Source organism: Empidonax traillii, unplaced genomic scaffold (assembly GCF_003031625.1).
Source record: "Empidonax traillii isolate 1590-97213 ecotype Southwest subspecies unplaced genomic scaffold, ASM303162v1 scaffold185:size1678824, whole genome shotgun sequence".
Lineage (NCBI taxonomy): Eukaryota > Metazoa > Chordata > Aves > Passeriformes > Tyrannidae > Empidonax > Empidonax traillii.
In genome coordinates, this window is record NW_020955378.1 from 948,427 (window position 1) to 967,954 (window position 19,528).

The 19,528-nt window shown below is 38.5% G+C and overlaps 1 protein-coding gene across 3 annotated transcripts in view; it reads left to right on the forward strand.

The window, feature by feature from the left end:
* SEMA3C (semaphorin 3C) overlaps window positions 1–7,802 on the forward strand; it is a 115,450-nt gene extending 107,648 nt beyond the window's left edge. For all 3 annotated transcript variants that reach the window (XM_027886298.1, XM_027886299.1, XM_027886300.1), the window contains 3 exons: window positions 1,667–1,734; window positions 4,312–4,442; window positions 6,329–7,802. In XM_027886298.1, coding sequence (XP_027742099.1) covers window positions 1,667–1,734; window positions 4,312–4,442; window positions 6,329–6,742 — 613 coding nt within the window. In that variant the 3' untranslated portion in view covers window positions 6,743–7,802. The remainder of the gene's footprint in view (window positions 1–1,666; window positions 1,735–4,311; window positions 4,443–6,328) is intronic.
* Window positions 7,803–19,528: the final 11,726 nt, after the last annotated feature.

A 19,528-nucleotide genomic window follows, 5' to 3' on the forward strand; every position in this document is an offset into this window, starting at 1 on the left:
GTTTGCAATTTTTGTTTCAAACCAATATAAACCCCCTAAAACTGTCTGGAAAAAAGTCTGGTTTTCATATGTGAAGGAAATGAGTAGTCCCTTTATCAAAAAAGACAGAGTATGAAGGAGAAAACACTGGTAATTAGAGCCAAATCCTATAGTCTAGACAGTAGTTTCTGCTATATGCATTTGCTTATTTCCTTCTTTTGACACTTCTGTCTCCCGTGAATTACTGTAGTTCCTCATCCAACACTGATTTACCCCCAAACACCTGACAGTATTATCTTAATTTTCTAACCACCACTTTCTTTTTTTTTATAAACCTGTAAGTTTACATTCTCAGAAGTGCTTAATGCAAATGACATGCCATTTCTGACAGTGTGGAGTAGCTCACAGTAGCACAGGAATCCTGATATTCACTCATAAATTCTCCATTATCTCCTTTGACTCACATAAATACATTACAAGGGTTAAAAACCCAAGGCATAACATGAAATATTTTTGATGGTAAACATCAAAACCATACTTGGAATGTCAGAAATTACTCCTTTGAAACATTACCTTTCAAATGTTTCCTTTTAAAACAGCGCAGTGAAGGATCAGGTGACAAAGGATTATAAGCACTATCTCTGGGTGTTTGTGCACTACCAGGAATAATGTGGCCACAGAGGCATAACCCTTCACTCAGTGGTACTGCAGCTCCTGGGGCTTTTTATGGCTTCAGATCCTGAGAGTCCTCAGTGCAGTGGTTCAGAATACAGCTGTTACATGTCCCAGCAGCATCCAGTTGCAACAACCTATCACCAATACATTTTTCTAGTTGAACTTGATAAATACTGAACTACCTTACAGAATATGTAGCAAAGAAAATAATATATCTTATGATTAAAACATTTGTGTACCAGCATTTTGTGCACTGAATTCTGTGAGCTGTGACCTCCTAGCTGCGGAGGACTGAAATGCCAGAATTCCCAGTCTCAGTAAGCTCCCTAGACAATTTGGTAGAGAATTATGATTTTGTATCAGTCATCCAGATAATGTAATAAAGTCTCCATTTAGAAATTATCTGATACTTACTGAGTTCTATTATATTTTGGAAATAGTGGCATCCCTCAAGTAAATACCAGAATGGACTCTTAGCTTTCCACCATTCCAGATGAACTCTTCAGTCACACTGATGCCAAGGTGGCTACAGGCTCCAAAAATATGGTGCCTGCTAAAACTGGGGAGGGAGCATGCCCTGTATCATAATTTTCTGCTGGTGCATTAGGTATGAGCACTATGACTCTCATGCATCTCATTCTTAGGTGCTTGCCTTATGAAGAGCTCCAGCTGGGGCTTCTGGCTTTGAATGTTAGGTCTTCCATGAGTGAACAGATGTCTCTTTCGTGTATCACTTCTAATCCTTCCAACTCTGTACCTCCATTGGAAAATTACTTTACATACCAAAACTACAACCATTTTATAAACTTCAACAAACTGATTCTTCACTTTAACTGTATCTTCACTCCAGCAAGCCTGCCAAGAGTAAAGCACAGTCACAGTAGGTCATGAACTATCCCTAGTGGTTGATCTAGTAAAAAAAAAAAAAAACACAAACAAACAAATAAAAAAAATGTTTATTTGCAGTGTAGCTATCTTGGAATAACATTTTTTTTCTTACAAAATATTGCAGGAGGAGTCGCAGGCAAGATGTGAGACATGGAAACCCTCTGACTCAGTGCCGAGGTTTCAACCTGAAAGGTACTATAATTTAGAGATCCTCATGCTATATAAAGAACCTTTGCGTGATTCATCATAACTCACATTATCTTTATGGATTACTGGTAAAGCATAATTATTTTCCAAGTTTTGTTTTGATTTGGTTTCAACATCTTTTCTTGCAATTTCATGAAACTTGCATATATATAATAAAATGAGGAACCATGAAATACACAGTTCATCATACTCAAAATTAGAAGTTGATCATATATGCCATCAGACCATGGGCACGTATCGGAGAATTATTCTCCTTTCACTTCTGCTTTTGATCCTGCATCTTGAAATACATTCTCGTCCACACCATCTGGAGACTGAATAATAGACCTGACTGTAAATTTTTTACTGGTGTTTTTTTTTTCAATAAAAGAGCAATGTTTTAAGAATTACCTGTGAAAGGTTACATTGATAATAATTCTACTGAAACAGTCTCCACAGGGTCTCAGAAGAATCTCCAGGATCAAAAAAGACCACAACAGTCAGTCGGGCGTAGATTCCTCAGCTCAAAGGGGTCTTTCCCCATGACTCAGTGTTAGGTCATTTATTTGAAACTGAGTAGCTTGGACAGGTAATTACAAAAGGTGACCCCAGCATTAGAATATGCACCTGAGCTCTGAGAGATCCATACTGAAGCAACTTGAGCTGTGTGTCCTCCCTTGCAGCCATGTGCCATGACCTCCCACTCATTGTCTGTCCATGTGGAAAATATGAAAATGTCAACTCTCTGCTTTCTGGGCTGAGGGGAAACAAGTATTTCAACTTTGACAGTCTTGGGAAACAGGTTTCTTGTTTTCCAACCACTTTTTTGATGTGGGTGTATTTATAGATTTATGTGTTTATAAAGGATGTCTCGGTGGCAGCAGTGGGATATAGCATAGGTAGATGGCAGTCGCTTCCCTCATGGAAAACAAGATAAAAAGAAACAGCAATTTAGACTCTTTCAAAATATAATTAGGGCCATTTATAGCAAAACTACTATGTTTGGGGAAAAAGATGAAATCTACTTACAGGACAAGAGAACAGAGAGCCAGGCAATAGCAAGAAATCTTTCAAGTTCACAGAGAACCATAATGTTGAATTGAAGTCTTTAAACTGGGTAGGTTGTTTGCCTTAGATCTCTAGGCATTTATAAACTCAATATTTTTGGCATATTGAAATTTTAAAATAGATCATCAAGAACTAAGGGTCTTTTATGATTGCTTTTCAAATGTCTGTTTAATATTGTTATGCCTGTGTTAGCCCTTATGGCCATTAGAGAAATGCATTTGTGTTCTCTCAGTCTTTTTCTTAGCATGTATAAGTAGTAGTATTATAGAGTAGGCAGAACATTAGATATATATTGATCAGTTAGACAGTCTGTGGTACATCTAGTTCCAGTACACATAAAAGTAATATTGTGGTACACCTCTGATTCTCCACAGCTACAGACAGGTTAGCCCACAGATAAGTTATTTGGTAGCTTGTGGCCTTTGAATGCAAAATATTTCCACATTATTCTCCTAAAAGTTAGAATTGGTTTCGGTACAGCACATAAGTGTGCTAAAAAGGTTTGAAGGACTAGAACCAGGCAGTTGCCTTCCTTTAGTAGAATAGATTCCAATGTCACATATCAGTTGATGAAAGTAGCTGAAAAGAACGGGAGATAGAGTCGAGTCTGAGGAAAACCAGTCTTAGGACTGTTCAAAAACAGAGTCAGATTTTAGACATGTAACCTCTGGGTATTTGAATTTTTTATATTATTTGGTGTCCATTGCTCCTTTTGCCAAAAAAAAAAAAAAATTGTATTTCATATATGAAGCAAGCTTTTAAACCTGGAGGTGTTTTGTTTTCAGGACAAATATTATGGTTTGGGCCAAGCACTAAGCACCTAAAAGTTTCTGTCAGTGACTGCCAATTGTTCATCTATGGAGACTATAAAGGGACACAACAAGTCTAAGCGATGACATATGCTCAGCACTTGCCCAGGTGTTACTGGAGTGCTATAAATCTGTCTTTCTCTCTGTTGCTGGCCTGTCTACATATTCATCACATTTAAGATTGAGAGCCAAGTCCCTTCCTTGTGTTGGAAGAGAAGCAGAGGAGCAGGAGCCCAGCCTGCTCTCTCTCTCTTCCCTGTGATGCTGCTCGCAGCTGGAGTAGCTGGAGATTTCTTTAGGGCGTGCTGCTCTATTTTGGTCATACAACCATATTCCCTTAACTCATTGTGAATGGTGAAGTGTGAAGAAATATATTAAATGCTTCATTCTCCTTTGGAATAGTGGAGAATGAAATAATTTCAGAGAAAAATGTCCCTGAGCTCAGCTACCCCACCAGCAAGGCTTACCATTATCCTAATTTCTCAGAACAGAACATGTCACTCTAAAAACATTGGTACTTGGAATTGAATGTGCTTCTTCACATTTCATTTAATTTCTTTGATTTTTTTTTCCCTTAAATTACTTATTGGCCAATATCAGAATCAGGCATACTTCATTTTGTCTGTATTGCAAACAGCTACCTGTTTTCTACATTAAATCACCATTCACAGTATCCTGACCTGTTTTGTTGTGGTTTTTTTTGTAGCATACAGAAATGCTGCAGAAATAGTTCAGTATGGAGTGAAAAACAACACCACCTTTCTGGAATGCACACCTAAATCTCCTCAGGCTTCTATTAAGTGGCTGCTACAGAAAGACAATGACAGGAGGAAAGAGGTGAGTAATGTGAGCAGTAGCTCTGGGAGAATCCTCAGTCAGCATCACATCCTCTCCCCAGACAAAGGCAAGGGGACTGTTTGTGTTTTCACCGGGCAGTCTGGCTACAGTGAAGCTGGAGAACCTGTGTGGATGCACAACAATGACCAGCATTGACTCAGATGAATAAGAGCAGACTCTTCAGTATAACTGAGACTTCATCCTCAGCCCCAGTGGTTTCTATCAGATCAAAACAGCTATCAGAAAACTAAAGAATTTTCCCCTCACACCTCACGAATTGCAAACTGAAGGTTTGCAGCACTCAGAACTTCTTCTTGATCTAAGGAAATAGGCACAAAAGCAATAAGTGGCATAAAGTTCAGGAAGAAGTCAGCATGCAGTAGCCCCTCTGTGCTATTGAAGAGATAAAAGGCAAAAGTGGGAGGAATGTTAAAGGTTTCTTTAGCAAGAAACTAGTCCAGACTAAGAACACGTATTGACAAAAGCATTTCCTCACCATGGTGCAATCACATTTTCCATTACCACAGTCTCTAAGGCTCTCGAGTTTCAGCACTGTAATATACAGTATGATTGTTTATGGGGAATGTACCTTCCTTAAGTAATTTAAAAGGGGAAAAAATCTATCTCAAATCCAAGGCAGTTACTATATGAATAAAAAGAAACATCTTTCAAAAGGAACCATTAAGTAATGTGGTGTCTGTTGATAGGTTATAAATAGTGAAAAGCATTATTCTCCTATCAGGCCATTTTGCAAAAACAGAGGGGACTTAAAAGCCTCTCACTGAGTTTTCTCACTTACTCTTCAAAGACTCAAGCCATGTGCTGGCAATAGGTGCAGTTCTTTAACCCTTTGCTTCAACAGAACATCTGCCTTTTTTGTTCTTATGTTCAATAACTGAATTAGAATCAGTGCAGTTTCAAATAGCAATAGGCAAACTAAAGCAGTCAAAGGGTTAACTACATTTCAAGCCCTCAGATTTCTGGAAATCCTCCACAATGCCTACAAAAGTTTAGAATGGAAGAATACTATCATAAGTATAAATAAGCAAGAGTATTAGGTGTAATACACAGGGAAGTAGCAGAACAGAAAAATCATTCACAAAAATACCAGTACCAGTTTTCTTTCATAATGGTTTGAACTAGACATTTTTACTTCACAACTGATATGCAAAGGGACATCTGCACAGTCATTTATATTGGATGATAACTCAACAAGCTCTGGTAACTTGCTTCTTTTGGATGATGTGACTGTCTCCTGGGACTGTCCAGAGTCTGAAGCCAGAAAGAAAACACAAGAGTAGAATTGCCTTTGGTTTCCAATGAGCCAAGTCCCAGCTGAGGCCACTGCGATGATAATTTTTATACCAGGCTATAGCCTCAGAAGAGCAGATAAGAGTTCTTCAGAAGTTAGCCCCAGGAACCTGCTCAAAGTCAAAATATATTAATGAGAAACCACTTTGTGTTCTATGCCAAATGAACCCCTCCAGTCCCGCACCTTTCTTCAGCTGAGTCTCAGCAGCAATCTCTGATGCTGGAAGAGACATTCTCAGGGATGTAATTCTGGCAAATATTCTGGCATTTCTTCAACTCTGCTATTTTAAAATTATGAAAACCCTTATTTCAGATTTTTCTCTGTCTTCATCCTGATCAAATTTATTGTAACATAAGAAATAAACTTAAGTTGTTTTCTTTAGCAACACTTGCCTGCCTTGAGGTAAGCTCTCTCCCAACGGTAGTAATAGTGGTGGTCTCTGGGAGATAAATATATAAAAATGTAGTAACTTCAAGAAAGGAAGTTGTGTTTGAAGTGACGCTTACCGAAATGTCCAATACTGTATTGTTCGTAACATTCCCTAAAAAGTTCCTTCTGCCTTTCTGCTCTTCAGGTCAAGCTGAATGAGAGGATCATAGCTACTGAGCAAGGACTCCTCATCCGCTCTGTGCAGGACAGCGACCGGGGGCTTTACCACTGCATCGCCACGGAGAACAGCTTCAAGCAGACCTTGGCAAAGATCAACTTCAAGGTGTTGGATTCAGAGATGGTGGCCGTCATGACTGACAAGTGGTCCCCTTGGACCTGGGCCAGCTCAGTCCGAGCGCTGCAGTTCCACCCAAAGGACTTTGTGGGAGCTTTCAGCCACTCGGAGATGCAGATGATTAACCAGTACTGCAAAGACAGCAGACAGCCAGGTCAGCAGAGGGAAGAATCCCAGAAGATGAGAGGGGACTACAGCAAACTGAAGGCCCTCATCAATAGCAGGAAAAGTAGAAATAGAAGGAATCAATTACCTGGATCTTAATTTTATTTTGTAGTAATAGGTGTCTTTGTCCTCACTGTAGGGGGTTTATATTTGTCTGTTGAGAACAAATTTGAGCAAATACGATAAAAAAATTAAATGAAAAGCCAACAAGCCTTGGAAAAGATCTCTCTCCCAATAAAATGCAGTGTAACTTATCTAAAGAAAATAACTTAGAGCATTTTCTTTCCTAGATGCTTCTTGACACTAGGCTGGGCTCTGGGTATTCATCTTAAACCAGATTCACCTGTAACATCTCAGTATTCAATTACAGCTGAGTAGAAATTTTTACACAATTAACTTGCACCTCTGGAACTGTACCAACTAGACCAACTAGTGGTGAAAGAATCTGGGTTAAGATGTATGCTCAGAGTAGGATGGTACTAGGATTTCCTTGCACTGCATTTAAGAACATGAGTTTCTTCTTGTTTACTGCTCAATATTGGGTTTACAGCTTTCACTCATTGTCCAAATCATGTGAATGCATGCTGATAAGAAGCAAGTAAAGTGTAGTAGAAATGTTTCATTCATTCAGAGGTCAAATGAAGGAACAAATAGAAGAAAAACAGAGAATTTATACTTTATCAAAAGAAGCACTGATTATTGTGCATAGTACGAGTTGTAATAAATTAATGAGTTCTGGAATGTAACTTAAAATATCTCTGCTCATATTGATTTTTATTAAAATAAGGTGTCCTATAACACTACATAGCTTTATAAGCAGCACAAAGGTAACAAGAGAATGTTCATTATACACAGAATTTTGAAAAACACCTAAGTGACTTGGGTATTTTAGCTATTTTTCAAACAGATTACACTCCAATTTTTTGCAAAGGACAGAATGTAGGTATACTGTCTAGTGTTTACTCAGAAATGAAAATCATAGATTATTTTTATTCTGTTCCATGATTAAATTGGAGCTGGTTCTGCAATGTGGAAACAAGTCATAAGTATCTTTGAAAATTTTAAAACATTATTTTTTCAACTGTTTTCTCAAAGTTGCAAATATTTTAAGTAGAATTTTTTAATTAAACCATTCCCATTTTCCAGTCTTTGTACCCTTTTTCTTTTCCATCTTATTTTCCCTATTTCTTCCTACTTTCAGTTCACTGCTGAAAAGCAGATCAGGAAAAGAAAAAAAAAAGAAAAAAAAAGAATGAGAGGAAAAATAAAACTGAAAAATGGGTTTGGGTCAAAAACCAAAAATAGGACTTGAGAGTCATGTTCAAACAGAAATCGTTTGTTTAAGAAGCAGCTGAGCTGTCAGGTCTAATGAAGTAAGTTTTGTTAAAACTTGGGTGAATGTGCATCAAGCCATCCTAGGAAAAACAATCACCTTTTTTTTTTTTTTTTTTTTTTTTAGCAACACTAATGCCAAAAAACAGGGACAAATCATTAATCATTTTACTGTGTAAGAGTGTTCTGGAAGCCACTGTGTCTGTTTGAAACATTAAAAATGAATGAGTACCTTAGAAAAATTATGATTATTTATGATACTATTCAAAAATACAAACTGATGTTCAGCTCAAAACTGAGCTATGTTAAGTTAAAATTCTACATCTATTAGAATACTCTGTGCGTAACTCTACAAAGCATGGGATTTTGTGCCCAAGGATCTGGTAATGGAGGTAACGCTGGTATTTACCTGGTATCAATTAGATATGTCACTTTGTCACCACCTGATGCAGAATAGCTGGGAAATGGGCCCTGATCTAACCACTTAAACATTGTCTCTACATCCCTTTGATGCTGATGGAAGTCCTTTGAATTTAATTCATGGGCTTATTGCTTGCATCAAAAAACATGGCAGTGCCAGCCTGCACATATACTGCCATCTAATTAAGTGCTTTCCTTAATCAAGGCCTAAATGCACATTTCAGCAATATTTAGCCACTGGTAACTAAGGACCTTCTTATGGAAATTGTCAGGAAACTTTCTCTTTGGCCTCAGCAAGCTTGGATTTGGCCCCAAGACCTGGCAAAGCAGACTCTGGAGAAAAAAACAAAACAACAAAAACAAAAACAAAATAACCTGAAATGGGTAAGGGAAAATAAGGGTTTGTTTGGGCTTTTTTTTTGCCAGCTGACTTTCAATGCAGCACACTGCTTTCTTTTTAATTTTTTTTTTTTCCTAAGGATGACTGACTTCTGAAGTGTGTAAGTGACAAACCAAAAATCGAGTGCCCTGAAATAGAACTACCTCCTGGAATGACACTAGTGCATATTCTCTGTATGCTGCCATGCTCTTCCTATTTTCCCAGCAGATTCACTGCAGAGTTGGTGTGATACTAATGTCTATTGTGAGGCTCATAATTGCTTCCAGATGGAATACAGTGATTAATAGGTATTTAAGGGTACAATTTGCCCCGTAAGTGGTTAGGTACAGTGATAGTTTAATAGACCCCCATTAGGCCTCAGAAATTACAGTTACACTGTTTTCTAATAGAATATTGGCAATAAGGGATTCCATTAAAACAATCAGCATAGCTCAGTTTCATAAGATTATAAAATAATATTTTTAAAGCTGCTTCATATACCATTATTATGGTATGACTGTTTAAGGGATTATACTTAAGCTAACATTTTTCCTGCTGCATGAGAACGTCAGTATATATATATATAAAATAAGCTTCTGTCAGTGCGTAACCGGTCCAAGCTCCCATGCTTTAGGAGCCTTCCCCCATGTATAGAGTAGTCAGGAGCCAGATGCTCAGCTGGTATAAACTAATGTAACTTCCTTGCTGTCCATTTAGCTACTGTGGTTGATACCAGCTGAGGGTTTGGCCCTAAATGTACAGAATAGACAAACTGCAATTTTTATTTGTTTTAAAGTAGCCCCTCTACTGTAGGTAACACCAAAACTTAAGACTGTAATATTATTTGTGCTATTTAATACTTCCTATTTTGAGGATTACTAAATAATGTATATAATTTTATTCCTTAAAAAAAATACAAAAGCAAAAATGACTTCTAGGCATAACTTCACCAAATGTAAAGATATGTTCTCTGCTAAGAACTTCACCGTGTACTGATATTTTTTTGCTATTTTTATTTTGTGTAGTTTGTAAAGTTTGCTGAAATCTTGACCTAACAGTGTGTTCTTTGCAATTGTTGTTACTGTAGATATGTGTGTTTTATTAAGAAAATCTGGTTTTTAAAAGTGTAGGTATGTGTATAAGTTCCTAGCATGATGAAACTGTCATTACAGTGAATATGCATCATATAGTGTGTAAGAAAGAACAAAATGTAGTTTAACATACTGCTATTTAATTGAATATCTAAAATGCTATTTGCCTGACAAAATAAAGTGTGTTGCAACATCTTAAAAATTTTTTGTCTTCCCCCTTATGGATGTGTGTTGAAAGTAAGGAACTTCAGAGAAAAAAACAAACTGAAAAGCAATCCCTCAGACTTTCTTAACATGAAAATACTTGGAGCATCAGGTATTGGTCAGTTCTGAGCTCTGTTCTGGCCTAAATACTCAGTCACAGAGATATCAAGAATCTCACAAGGAGTCAGAGGGTAATTCATTCAGATATTATCCCTTATAAACACCTTGCATATATGCAGGTTAACTTTCATTCATTGAAAAAAAAAAAAAAAGAGAAGAAAAAATTGGTATAAAGTCAATCAGAAATGTCTGGCAAAAAAAGGGGAGTTAAGTGTAAATCCTTTCTGCTTTTATTTCACTAAGAAAAGAAAAAGAAAAAAACACACACACACACACACAAAAAAAAGCAAACCACCAGTCCCCCTCCTTCAAGGGGGAAAAAAACAAAAACAAAAACAAAAAAACTCAAAAAAACCCAACTAACCAAAAAAAAAAAAAAAAACAACAAAAAAAACCCCACCAACAAAAAAAATCCTCCTTTCACCTGAGGTTCCTGGCCTTCTCCAGGCAGCCCTGCAGGGAATAAAGGCTGCTGGGGCTGTGCCACAGGGAGTCACAGCTCTCTCCTGTTTCCTGGCATGTACTTGGATTGAAATAACCTGCCTGACACCTACAGATGCTCCCTTTTTCCTGTGTCTATCATCCAAGCAGTGTTACTGCTGCTCTTCTTACTGTCTGTTTTTCCAGATGGGTTTTAACAAGAAAGCATGGGGCCTCCTCAGTTCTTTGGGATAATAATTAAAAATTAAATGTCACAAATGCTGACCTTCACAACAAGGTTCTGGATCGTTAAATCTGGATTTGGATTTCTCTGATAGATAGGTTGCTGCAAGGCTTTATGAGGTGTGAGTGGATAAGATTACCTCACTCCAGGATTTCCATGCTGGCTGGTTCCTAGATGTGCTGATGTTGGATAGTTACCTGCTCAGGCCAGTTTGGGGCGGAAGCTGAGGTTTCAAGCACTCCCACATGCCGTAGGAAATATATGGATTAGGCTCAAAAAAAGATGGACATTTACAGTTTTATGCTCCCAAGAACCTTTGCCAGGCCTGATCCTCCATCCATCCTGTTCAGCTGTCTTTTGCTGATCTTCTCCCTGTGCTCTTCTTTGTCCCTTTCTGCAGGGTTCAACACGCAGGGTTTTGATTCCTTAGCTCTGAGCAGTAGCAAAACAAGACATGGGACTTCTCTGGACATCAGATACGAGATCTTCAAGTGCCTTTCTAAGGTTTCCCTTTGAGTAAAAGCAGGATGTAAAACTCACACACTTCCACGCAGGGCAGAGCAATGTCAAGCACAACCTCCTCTAGGTGGCCACAGAAGGCCAGAGACGACTGCACAGGAGGCACTGGTAACACTAGCGTGGCTCCCAATGCTACCAGATGAGGGTTGCCTCTGGAATTAATTGCTGCTTCCAGAATTAGGTTAGCAGATGTAATTCTGTGAGGCAGGCCGTAAAAGGCAGGCTGTGGCATTGTGGCTTTTGCCTGAAGCAATGGACAAGATCTCAGGAGACCAACGCATCTTTATCCTTTGCACTGCAACTGATTTGCTAAGCCCTTCTTGTGCACCCCAGGGTGGTCTGGGGAGAAGTGACGTCATGTGCTATAAGCCCAAGTAAAACTACACACAGATGCTCAGCAGCACATCCCAGACACACATGCTACCTCCATCCAGAGAAGCTTTTCTTTTCATACAGTCTTAACCTTTCTTTTACATTAATATATGTACTTTTTCTGTTTCCACATGGGCAGAATCAGACCTCAAAGTCCCAAGACATAGCTTGTAGTCATAGCTTTTACCATCTCTGAGAGCATTTTAAAAGAAAAGTAATTGGTAAAAAAAACCAAAACCTTTCTTTATTCACTCTCTAACTTACCTTGTTCTATACTGTCTCAACAAGACTTTCCTTTTAGCATCAGGAGATTAAGACAGTGTAAGAAATAAAATATGTGCTGTCATTTAACATGTCTAATCTAAACTAAAGGCTGAGATTTAAAGGTGCTTTGGCATTCTGAACACTCCGAGAAGCAAATTCAACCCAGCTGGCTCAGCAGTCAACAAATAATTACTTTACAGTGATAGACTGTCCTGTATCCCAGGACTCATTATTGGATTCCATATACAGCTTTACAAAGCAAATAGCGTTTGTGTATTCTTAGCACTCTATCAGCTTCATTATTCCTCATTTGAATGCCTTGTAAGAGAACAGCCTTATATGCCAGCCTTATAAACAAACCCGAATGTTTGCTGAACTCCACATTCAAGACAGTTTAGGCCAAGGGATTTCCACATATCCAACATTTTACAGAGCCTTAGTTTTTTTCCAAAGGATTTTAGAAAGAAAGAAAAAAAAAATGGCCAGTATTGTTGTCCGTAGGAAATGAGAGTCAATAAAAAAGACTGTTTTCTAGCCGAGCAACTTGTACAGCAACATGCAGCATGGGGAAGCAGTAAGAAAAATGCATTTGCTTAACCTTAGGTTCACAACTCTTTTGGACAGTTGCTGTTCCTTGGCTCTTTGCAGTAGTTCTTTTTCCAGTATCTGCTCTCCCTGTCTCCCTTTCAAAGGCTGCTGAGAGTCATAGGGTTTATACTTGTTTTCAAACTGATAACTTAGGACATGATGTCCACAGCATCTCTTCAGGTCTTTTGTCTAATAAGACCTCAGCAAAAACAGTATTACATACAGTTTTGCCTATTATATCTGCCCATATAATTTCTTCAGTTGATAGGATATTTGGAAAAATACCTCACAATATTTGTAAAACTTTGCTCAAAATGGCAGAGAGAGAAGAATAGGACCCCCCAAAAAACCCAAACGCTGTAGCCATGGGACATGCCATGGTCCTTATATGAACACTGTGAACATTTACTCAATACTACATGTTTTTATATGATAGAAAAATATTATTCTTATATTAGCTTTGAAAGCCCAATTTTCCCATAGGTCAAAGCTCACCAAGACTAATGTCCTTTCATGGCTCATAATGAGGATCCAGTTTAGCCCTTTCAAGAGCTTTGATGCCCCTCAATTTTTGTTAACAATTCAACCACCTCTTCCTTCAAAAGCCCTTCTTCCTCTAGGGTTCTACTACTCCTTCTCTGTATAGTCTTTTCTTTATTCCTTTTCCTTTCCTCAGCTGAACTCAGGATAGTAGTCCCATACAGGTTACTTTAATTCAACTGTTGTCATTACAACCCCTTTTCACATCAATGCTCTGAAATACATTACCTATTATAATCTTCAAAAGATGCTGCACTTTATGTGGTTCATCAAGCTTCTCTGCTTTGTAGTTGCAGTTAGCAAACAATATAAAAAGTACCTTCAAGGTGTTTGTAGCCTTTGAGCTTAAGAACAAGGATCAGAACCAGACTATTAAGTTGTATGTATATCTTCACACTCAAAAAAACATATAAATAATATTATGTTCTGGTTTTTTCAGCTCTACATTCATGTTGCAGAATATTCTTTATTTCAAGCCTTACACTATAAATACTCCAGCTAAAAGATTTTGTTTTGGGGAACTTGAGATAAAGTAAAGGATAGAGAGAAAAGGTATCAATAGATATGTCATACAGATCTGTTTGTCAGATTACCAGTCACAAATACATTCAGGTAAATTACCTGTAGGAGAAAATATTTTGTAACTTAGGTCAATAATGAAAACAATTATTCCAAGCTATCCAAAACAATGAGCACAAAAATTGTTCCTAAGACTCTTATTTGGAGCAAAAGATTAAAAGGCTTTGCCACAGAAAAGAAAGATCACCTTTATTAACATAGCAACAAATTCAGGTGCCTCCTTTGCATATGTGTGACAAAAAGGAGCTCACAAAAAGGAATTCACAAGTTTTACTCTCTTTGCATGTTTTCTAAAGGTTAGAAAGGTTATGATATTTACCTATATAGGGATTTTTCCTACGCATGGATTGGATCTGTCCTTTGCTGTGCCCTCCACCTAGCAATGTCTGAGCTATCAGGAAATAGTTAAAGCAGAGAATAACATGCCTGCTGAGCTATCCAGGGCTTCAGAAGTAAGGAATAATGTTTGGTGCCATTTGGTCAGCACCTGGCTGTCTGGAGGATGCTAATAATCTCCTTGAAGAAGGGCTGTTGTGGTGCTGCACACACAGGCCAAGGAGCCCTAGATGGGCTTGGAGATAGCTCATTTTATATAGCTCATTTAGTGTTGCTGGAGACCAGTTAGAGATTAACAAAGAAAGAATTGCCTTGCCAGTTTATTCTTTCCTGTCAAGAAGGCAAGCTGTTATTTTGAAAGGAGCTAGCGACACGATGGTGAAAACCATATAAGCTGAACAGAAACTTCCCCTGTATCCTCCAGCCAACTGTAAAGTCAGCCAGCAGAAATCTTGGAAATGGTACAAGCCTTCCTGCATTGAGAGCACTCAGGTTTGGGTGCCAAGAATAAATCTCACTCTGAGGGAAACCTCTGAAGTAACTGCTGTTGACTGAGCTGTTCCTGGCTGTGAAGGCAGAGTTGAGTGTGGCAGACAGTGTCATGCCATACCAGATGCTGCATCTCCCTCCCCCCCCCCCCTATCCCCATTTACACCAGATTTTGCCTTGTCAATGTGGGAAGAGGAGATAGTGCAGTCCCTCTTCCTTTACCTCAGACTGGCAACTCTGGGCCTCTCCTTCAGTTTACTCCAGCTACTCTGTGCCGTCCCAGAAAGCTGAGACAGTCATAAACACCATTTAACTGGTTGATTAAGTCAACTCACAGCTGCTTTTCATCACCAGAATTTTGCAAAGCAACCATTGGGTCTAGGCCATTATTTTAAATCCTTCGGCCAGGACAAAGCACTAAGTTGCACAAAGACAGCTTTGGGACATATTGGCAACCCAAAGAAGGGCACAGCACTGGGAAGGTTGGTTCATCAACCAGGAACTGTCTGATTTGAAATAATCCTTGGTAGTGACCTCTTTCAGCTGTAAAATGGGAGAACAGTTTGTGTAATGCTTTCTGCATGCTGCACACCTGTATTTCACTAAACAAGGTGCAACATGTATTTTCAACTGGAAAATTATCTACTGGAGAAAAGCAAGAACTATGTAATTCCTGAAAGAATCAGAAGTCAAGTCAAGGCAGTTCTTGCTAAAGTATCCTGAATCTTGTGCAATGTCATAAACTACTTGGCTAATGCACACATAATCTAGCAATTCCTATCCACAGATCCTAGGAAAGATCCAGCAAGTATTTCCTTCAAGACTTATTAAATTGCAGGCAAGTCCAATGTACTCCCTTTCTCAGCTCTTTAAGCCAGGTTCATAGTGAAAACTCCTACTGACGTTACTCAGCTTGGATGAGTGAGGACTGAATAAGGCCTGAGAGATTTAGCTTTCTGAGAATCATGCTCAGTCTCCTTTTTCCTGTGTCCAGCGTCTTCTGAATTTGAAATCTTTCTCACCACCTGGTCAAGGGTGATCTACAACCTCTCTTCATAAATTCATTCCAAGTTACTGAGAAGAACACTTGTTTTCTGTGTTATTTATTTTAGGTTACTATGGCCATAGTAACCATATACAAATTTAGGATATTGCAAACACAGTAACAAGAAATTATTCTATCATTCAATGTAATCATTATTTAATTATTCAATATTGATTCAATATTTCAGTTATTCAAAAATATTTAACAAAAAAAAAAAAAAGTAAACAGAGAAAAATAGTCTCAGCAACATTAAGAAAAAATTCAAACCCAAAATTAGAATTAAATGATCTCCTACAGATTTCTGGCATTATATAGTAATTTGACAAATCTCAGTTATAATTGTGACAATTTTCTTTCTCTCCATCATCTCAATATCCCAAACCACTTGATTATTTCCTCCCCACTGAGTGATAAGTAAGATTGCTAAAGAGTTTCTTCTCTGGAGTTTCTCCCTTGTGGGAAGAACCACATCTTTTCCAGAGTGGATGCAATCCTGAACCAAACTGGGAGACTTGCATGAATTTAAAACCCTGGCTGTCCTGTGACTATTCTGTTTAGTTCCTCAACTACACCACCACCATTATTTCCAGTTTGATGACTTGTGACAGTTGGGACCCATTTGCTGCCTTGAAATTGCCTTTTAAGTTGTCTAGATGGTGCTAGAACATGCTCTTGCATTACATTTATGAGCATATGGCTCATATTCTCCTTACTGTTGATCAGAGAATACTTAAAGCTTGGTTTTACAGTGTGCCTCCACACTTTAAAATTGTAAAATGAGTCAGTTCTATAGTTCAACCCTGGACCATAAACTTTTAACAGTGTACCATTAACAAAATGTTGAGTTGATTTTAAGGATAAAAATTTTTAAAAATGTAAATTTTAAAAATCCCTTCCATTGCCATAGGGAACAGCTACTTGGCAATGTACTGGTGCTCTGTATCTCTGGAGGTTATTTTGTCTTCCTTAATATAGGAATTTGTACCAGTTTAATTTTCTGTGTTGCCACAAATCTTGACCCTTGATCTGCCAAATTGTCTTTTCAGGGTGGTTCTGTGTTTTTCTTTGTTTGTTTATTTGTGACTCACTTGGGTCCACTAACTCGAAGAAACATGTGATTTAATTAATATGGGAGAGCTGCAGAGACTGTTGAGCACAGTCTGAATTTATATTTTCATTTGGCTGGTCAGAATATTGGTTGCAATTCAAAATGAATATGTCATTCCACATCTCACACACTGTTCTGTGGACAGCTACACACACAGAGTAACAGCTGAAATGAAAATGTAAGTCTCAGAGGATATTTAACCTCAATATTTTCAGCTTCTCTTATCACCAGTGACCCCAAATTGCATACTGGCCTTTTCAGAAAGATAAAAAAAAGAGGATTTGAACTGCTGAAAAATTAGTTATAGCAAATAAACATAATGTATACCTATACAGCCATCATATTCTGCTTTTAAGCAAATAATTGCTGGTATAACAAGCCTTAGGAAGATTATTTGGACCTTTGCTGGTGTGTGCTGACTGCCATAAGGTCTGCAGGAACATCCTACCATCAGGCAGTGACTTTCAGCAACACAAGAAAGCTCACCATAGCTCACCCGTTGCCACAGAGGTAGCTGCATGTTTTTAAAATAGTGAGAAGTTCCCTCTTCCCTACAGTTTGAAATCTGAAGTTACAAAGAGACTTTTTTTTTTTTTTTTTTTTTTTCAGCCCATGTGCTGGAGAAAACGCACAAAAAGAGAACTGATACAGAGAAAACACTTTTCTGTTAAGGTAAATATTGATGCAGCTGTTTATTGCCCAATATACTGAGAAAAACAGTACCTCTATGAGGTCAAAGGGCTTTTAAATAAACATGAACACACTTTCTGCAGGAGTGAGTTTCAAATTATTGCAGAAGGACCTGCCACATAAATGCAGAACTTGTTGATTCATTCATTTAGATCTTGCTGTCAGTCCTCTGTCTCGAGGTAAGATGTGTAGAGCACATCTCAGGCCACAACATTGGGCTGCTCCTTGTAGTATAAACTAGGTGGAGGCTGTAAGCTGGATTTTCAGTGCAATCTGTACAAAAGGGAGATTTCAATGCTCAAAGAGAGCAGAGTGCTGGTTTGTCTGCTAGGTGACAGTCCTAAGCACTGTGCTATTGAGGTTTGTGAGATTTCTTTTTTCCTTTCTTCTCTTTTCCATGCAAAAGCAACCTCAGCAAGTGATACTTAGATTCCTCTGCTCAAGATGCAGTGAGAGAGCTAGCCTCAAGTTGGTTGAGAGAAGCAAATAAAAATCTTTTCTAGCTGGGGATAGATTGGTATTTGACTTAGGCCATGACCTGTGACTGAAAAGGGAGGAAGGGAGGACTATTTCTCTGGATGTGTTTAACTGGAGTTGTATATAATCTGAGAACAACTAAAGATTCATACTTTTTAATCAGAATGATACCTGCTGTGGAAAACCTCAAAATTCCTATGAGCTTAGGTAAATGGTGTGCTCACATGTGGGCAGATGATGCTTTAGCTGGAAGATGATGCTTATAGGAAGTGTAATTTAGATCAAGTAGGAGTTTTGATTTAGGCATCCAGAAACAGATATAACATATTGAAGAGGTAGTTCTCCTGAAAGTAGATCCCATGACACCCATAGCAAAGTGAAAAATTAATTCTAAAATAAAACCCCAAGCCTTCTCTCTAGAGTTGGGCAGCCCTAAGCACACCAAATATCATGAGTGGAGGCATTAATATGAGATACTTCTTTCAATTCCCTGGTCAAAGGGAATAAGCTTTTGTCATTTGTGGTGTATCTCATCACAAGTCAAGCTTACAGGAATCATGACTGATAAGTGCCTCTTTCTGTCCATTAATTATACAGAGAGTGTACTGTGATGGTATAATACCAATGTTAAGGACACTTAACATTAGGTGAGATAAGCCTCAGCACAGCTGCCTCCTGGGATGACTTGAAGAGAGGAAGAGCAGTAACACCAACATCATAGAGCAGCTGAAAGACTTTATACATGTGTACAGTGAGTGCCCTGGGTTCCTTCCCCTCCTCCCTTGGCTTTAGGAGAAAGGCAATGTGCCCTGACTGAAGATTGTCAACTTCCTCCATATTGCACTATGACTGCACTTAAGAGACCCCAGGCCAGAGCAGCAGTCCTCTGCTCTTGGCCCTAGCCAAATAAATAAATGATGGCCTTCCTCTAGGTCAGCAAGGCAGATAAGAGGCAGGAGCCACAGGGTAGGACAGCAGAAAGCAACAGTGATAACTAATTGCTTGACTCTGGCAGATACACCTGAATGATCATTGAGCTCTCTGTGCTGCTGGGGATCTGCTCCCAGGAGCTGCCTCCTTCACCTTTTCCAGCTTCCAGGCCACTACAACAGAAGAGATGCACATTGTTAATATTCTTTCTGAAAAGTAACTCAGACTACCCAGCACACCTCTATGACCACAGCACCTGTTCCAACTTGATTTTAAATTACCTAATTTAATTGCAGGAAATGGCCTTTGGCCTTAAGCTTCTGCTTTTAAAAGAATTGCTTCAGCTCTAGTCATTATATTTATGCATGAACCACCCACTTTGATATGGAAATTGTTTCAGCCCAAGGGGATTTCATTAAGTAATTAGGGAGGAGGGCGTATAATGTCATTTACTGTAACTGGATCTAAAAAGTCAATCAATAAGTGACCATATGTGCATGAACCTTGAACATTTCAATATCCTTAACATCCTTGAGAAAAAGAAAAACAATGCAAGAGGGATCTCCTTTATCTGTGACACAATCTTGTGGTCTAGGGCATATTTTCATTGCTTAAAAGAATTGCGCGAGCCATGCTGTCGTATCAAACTGCACAAAGGAGGCAGATTTATCATCTGCCTGGAAATGCACTGCAAGCAAAGAGCTTTGTGGTTCCAAGTCCAGGGCTTGACAAGCACTG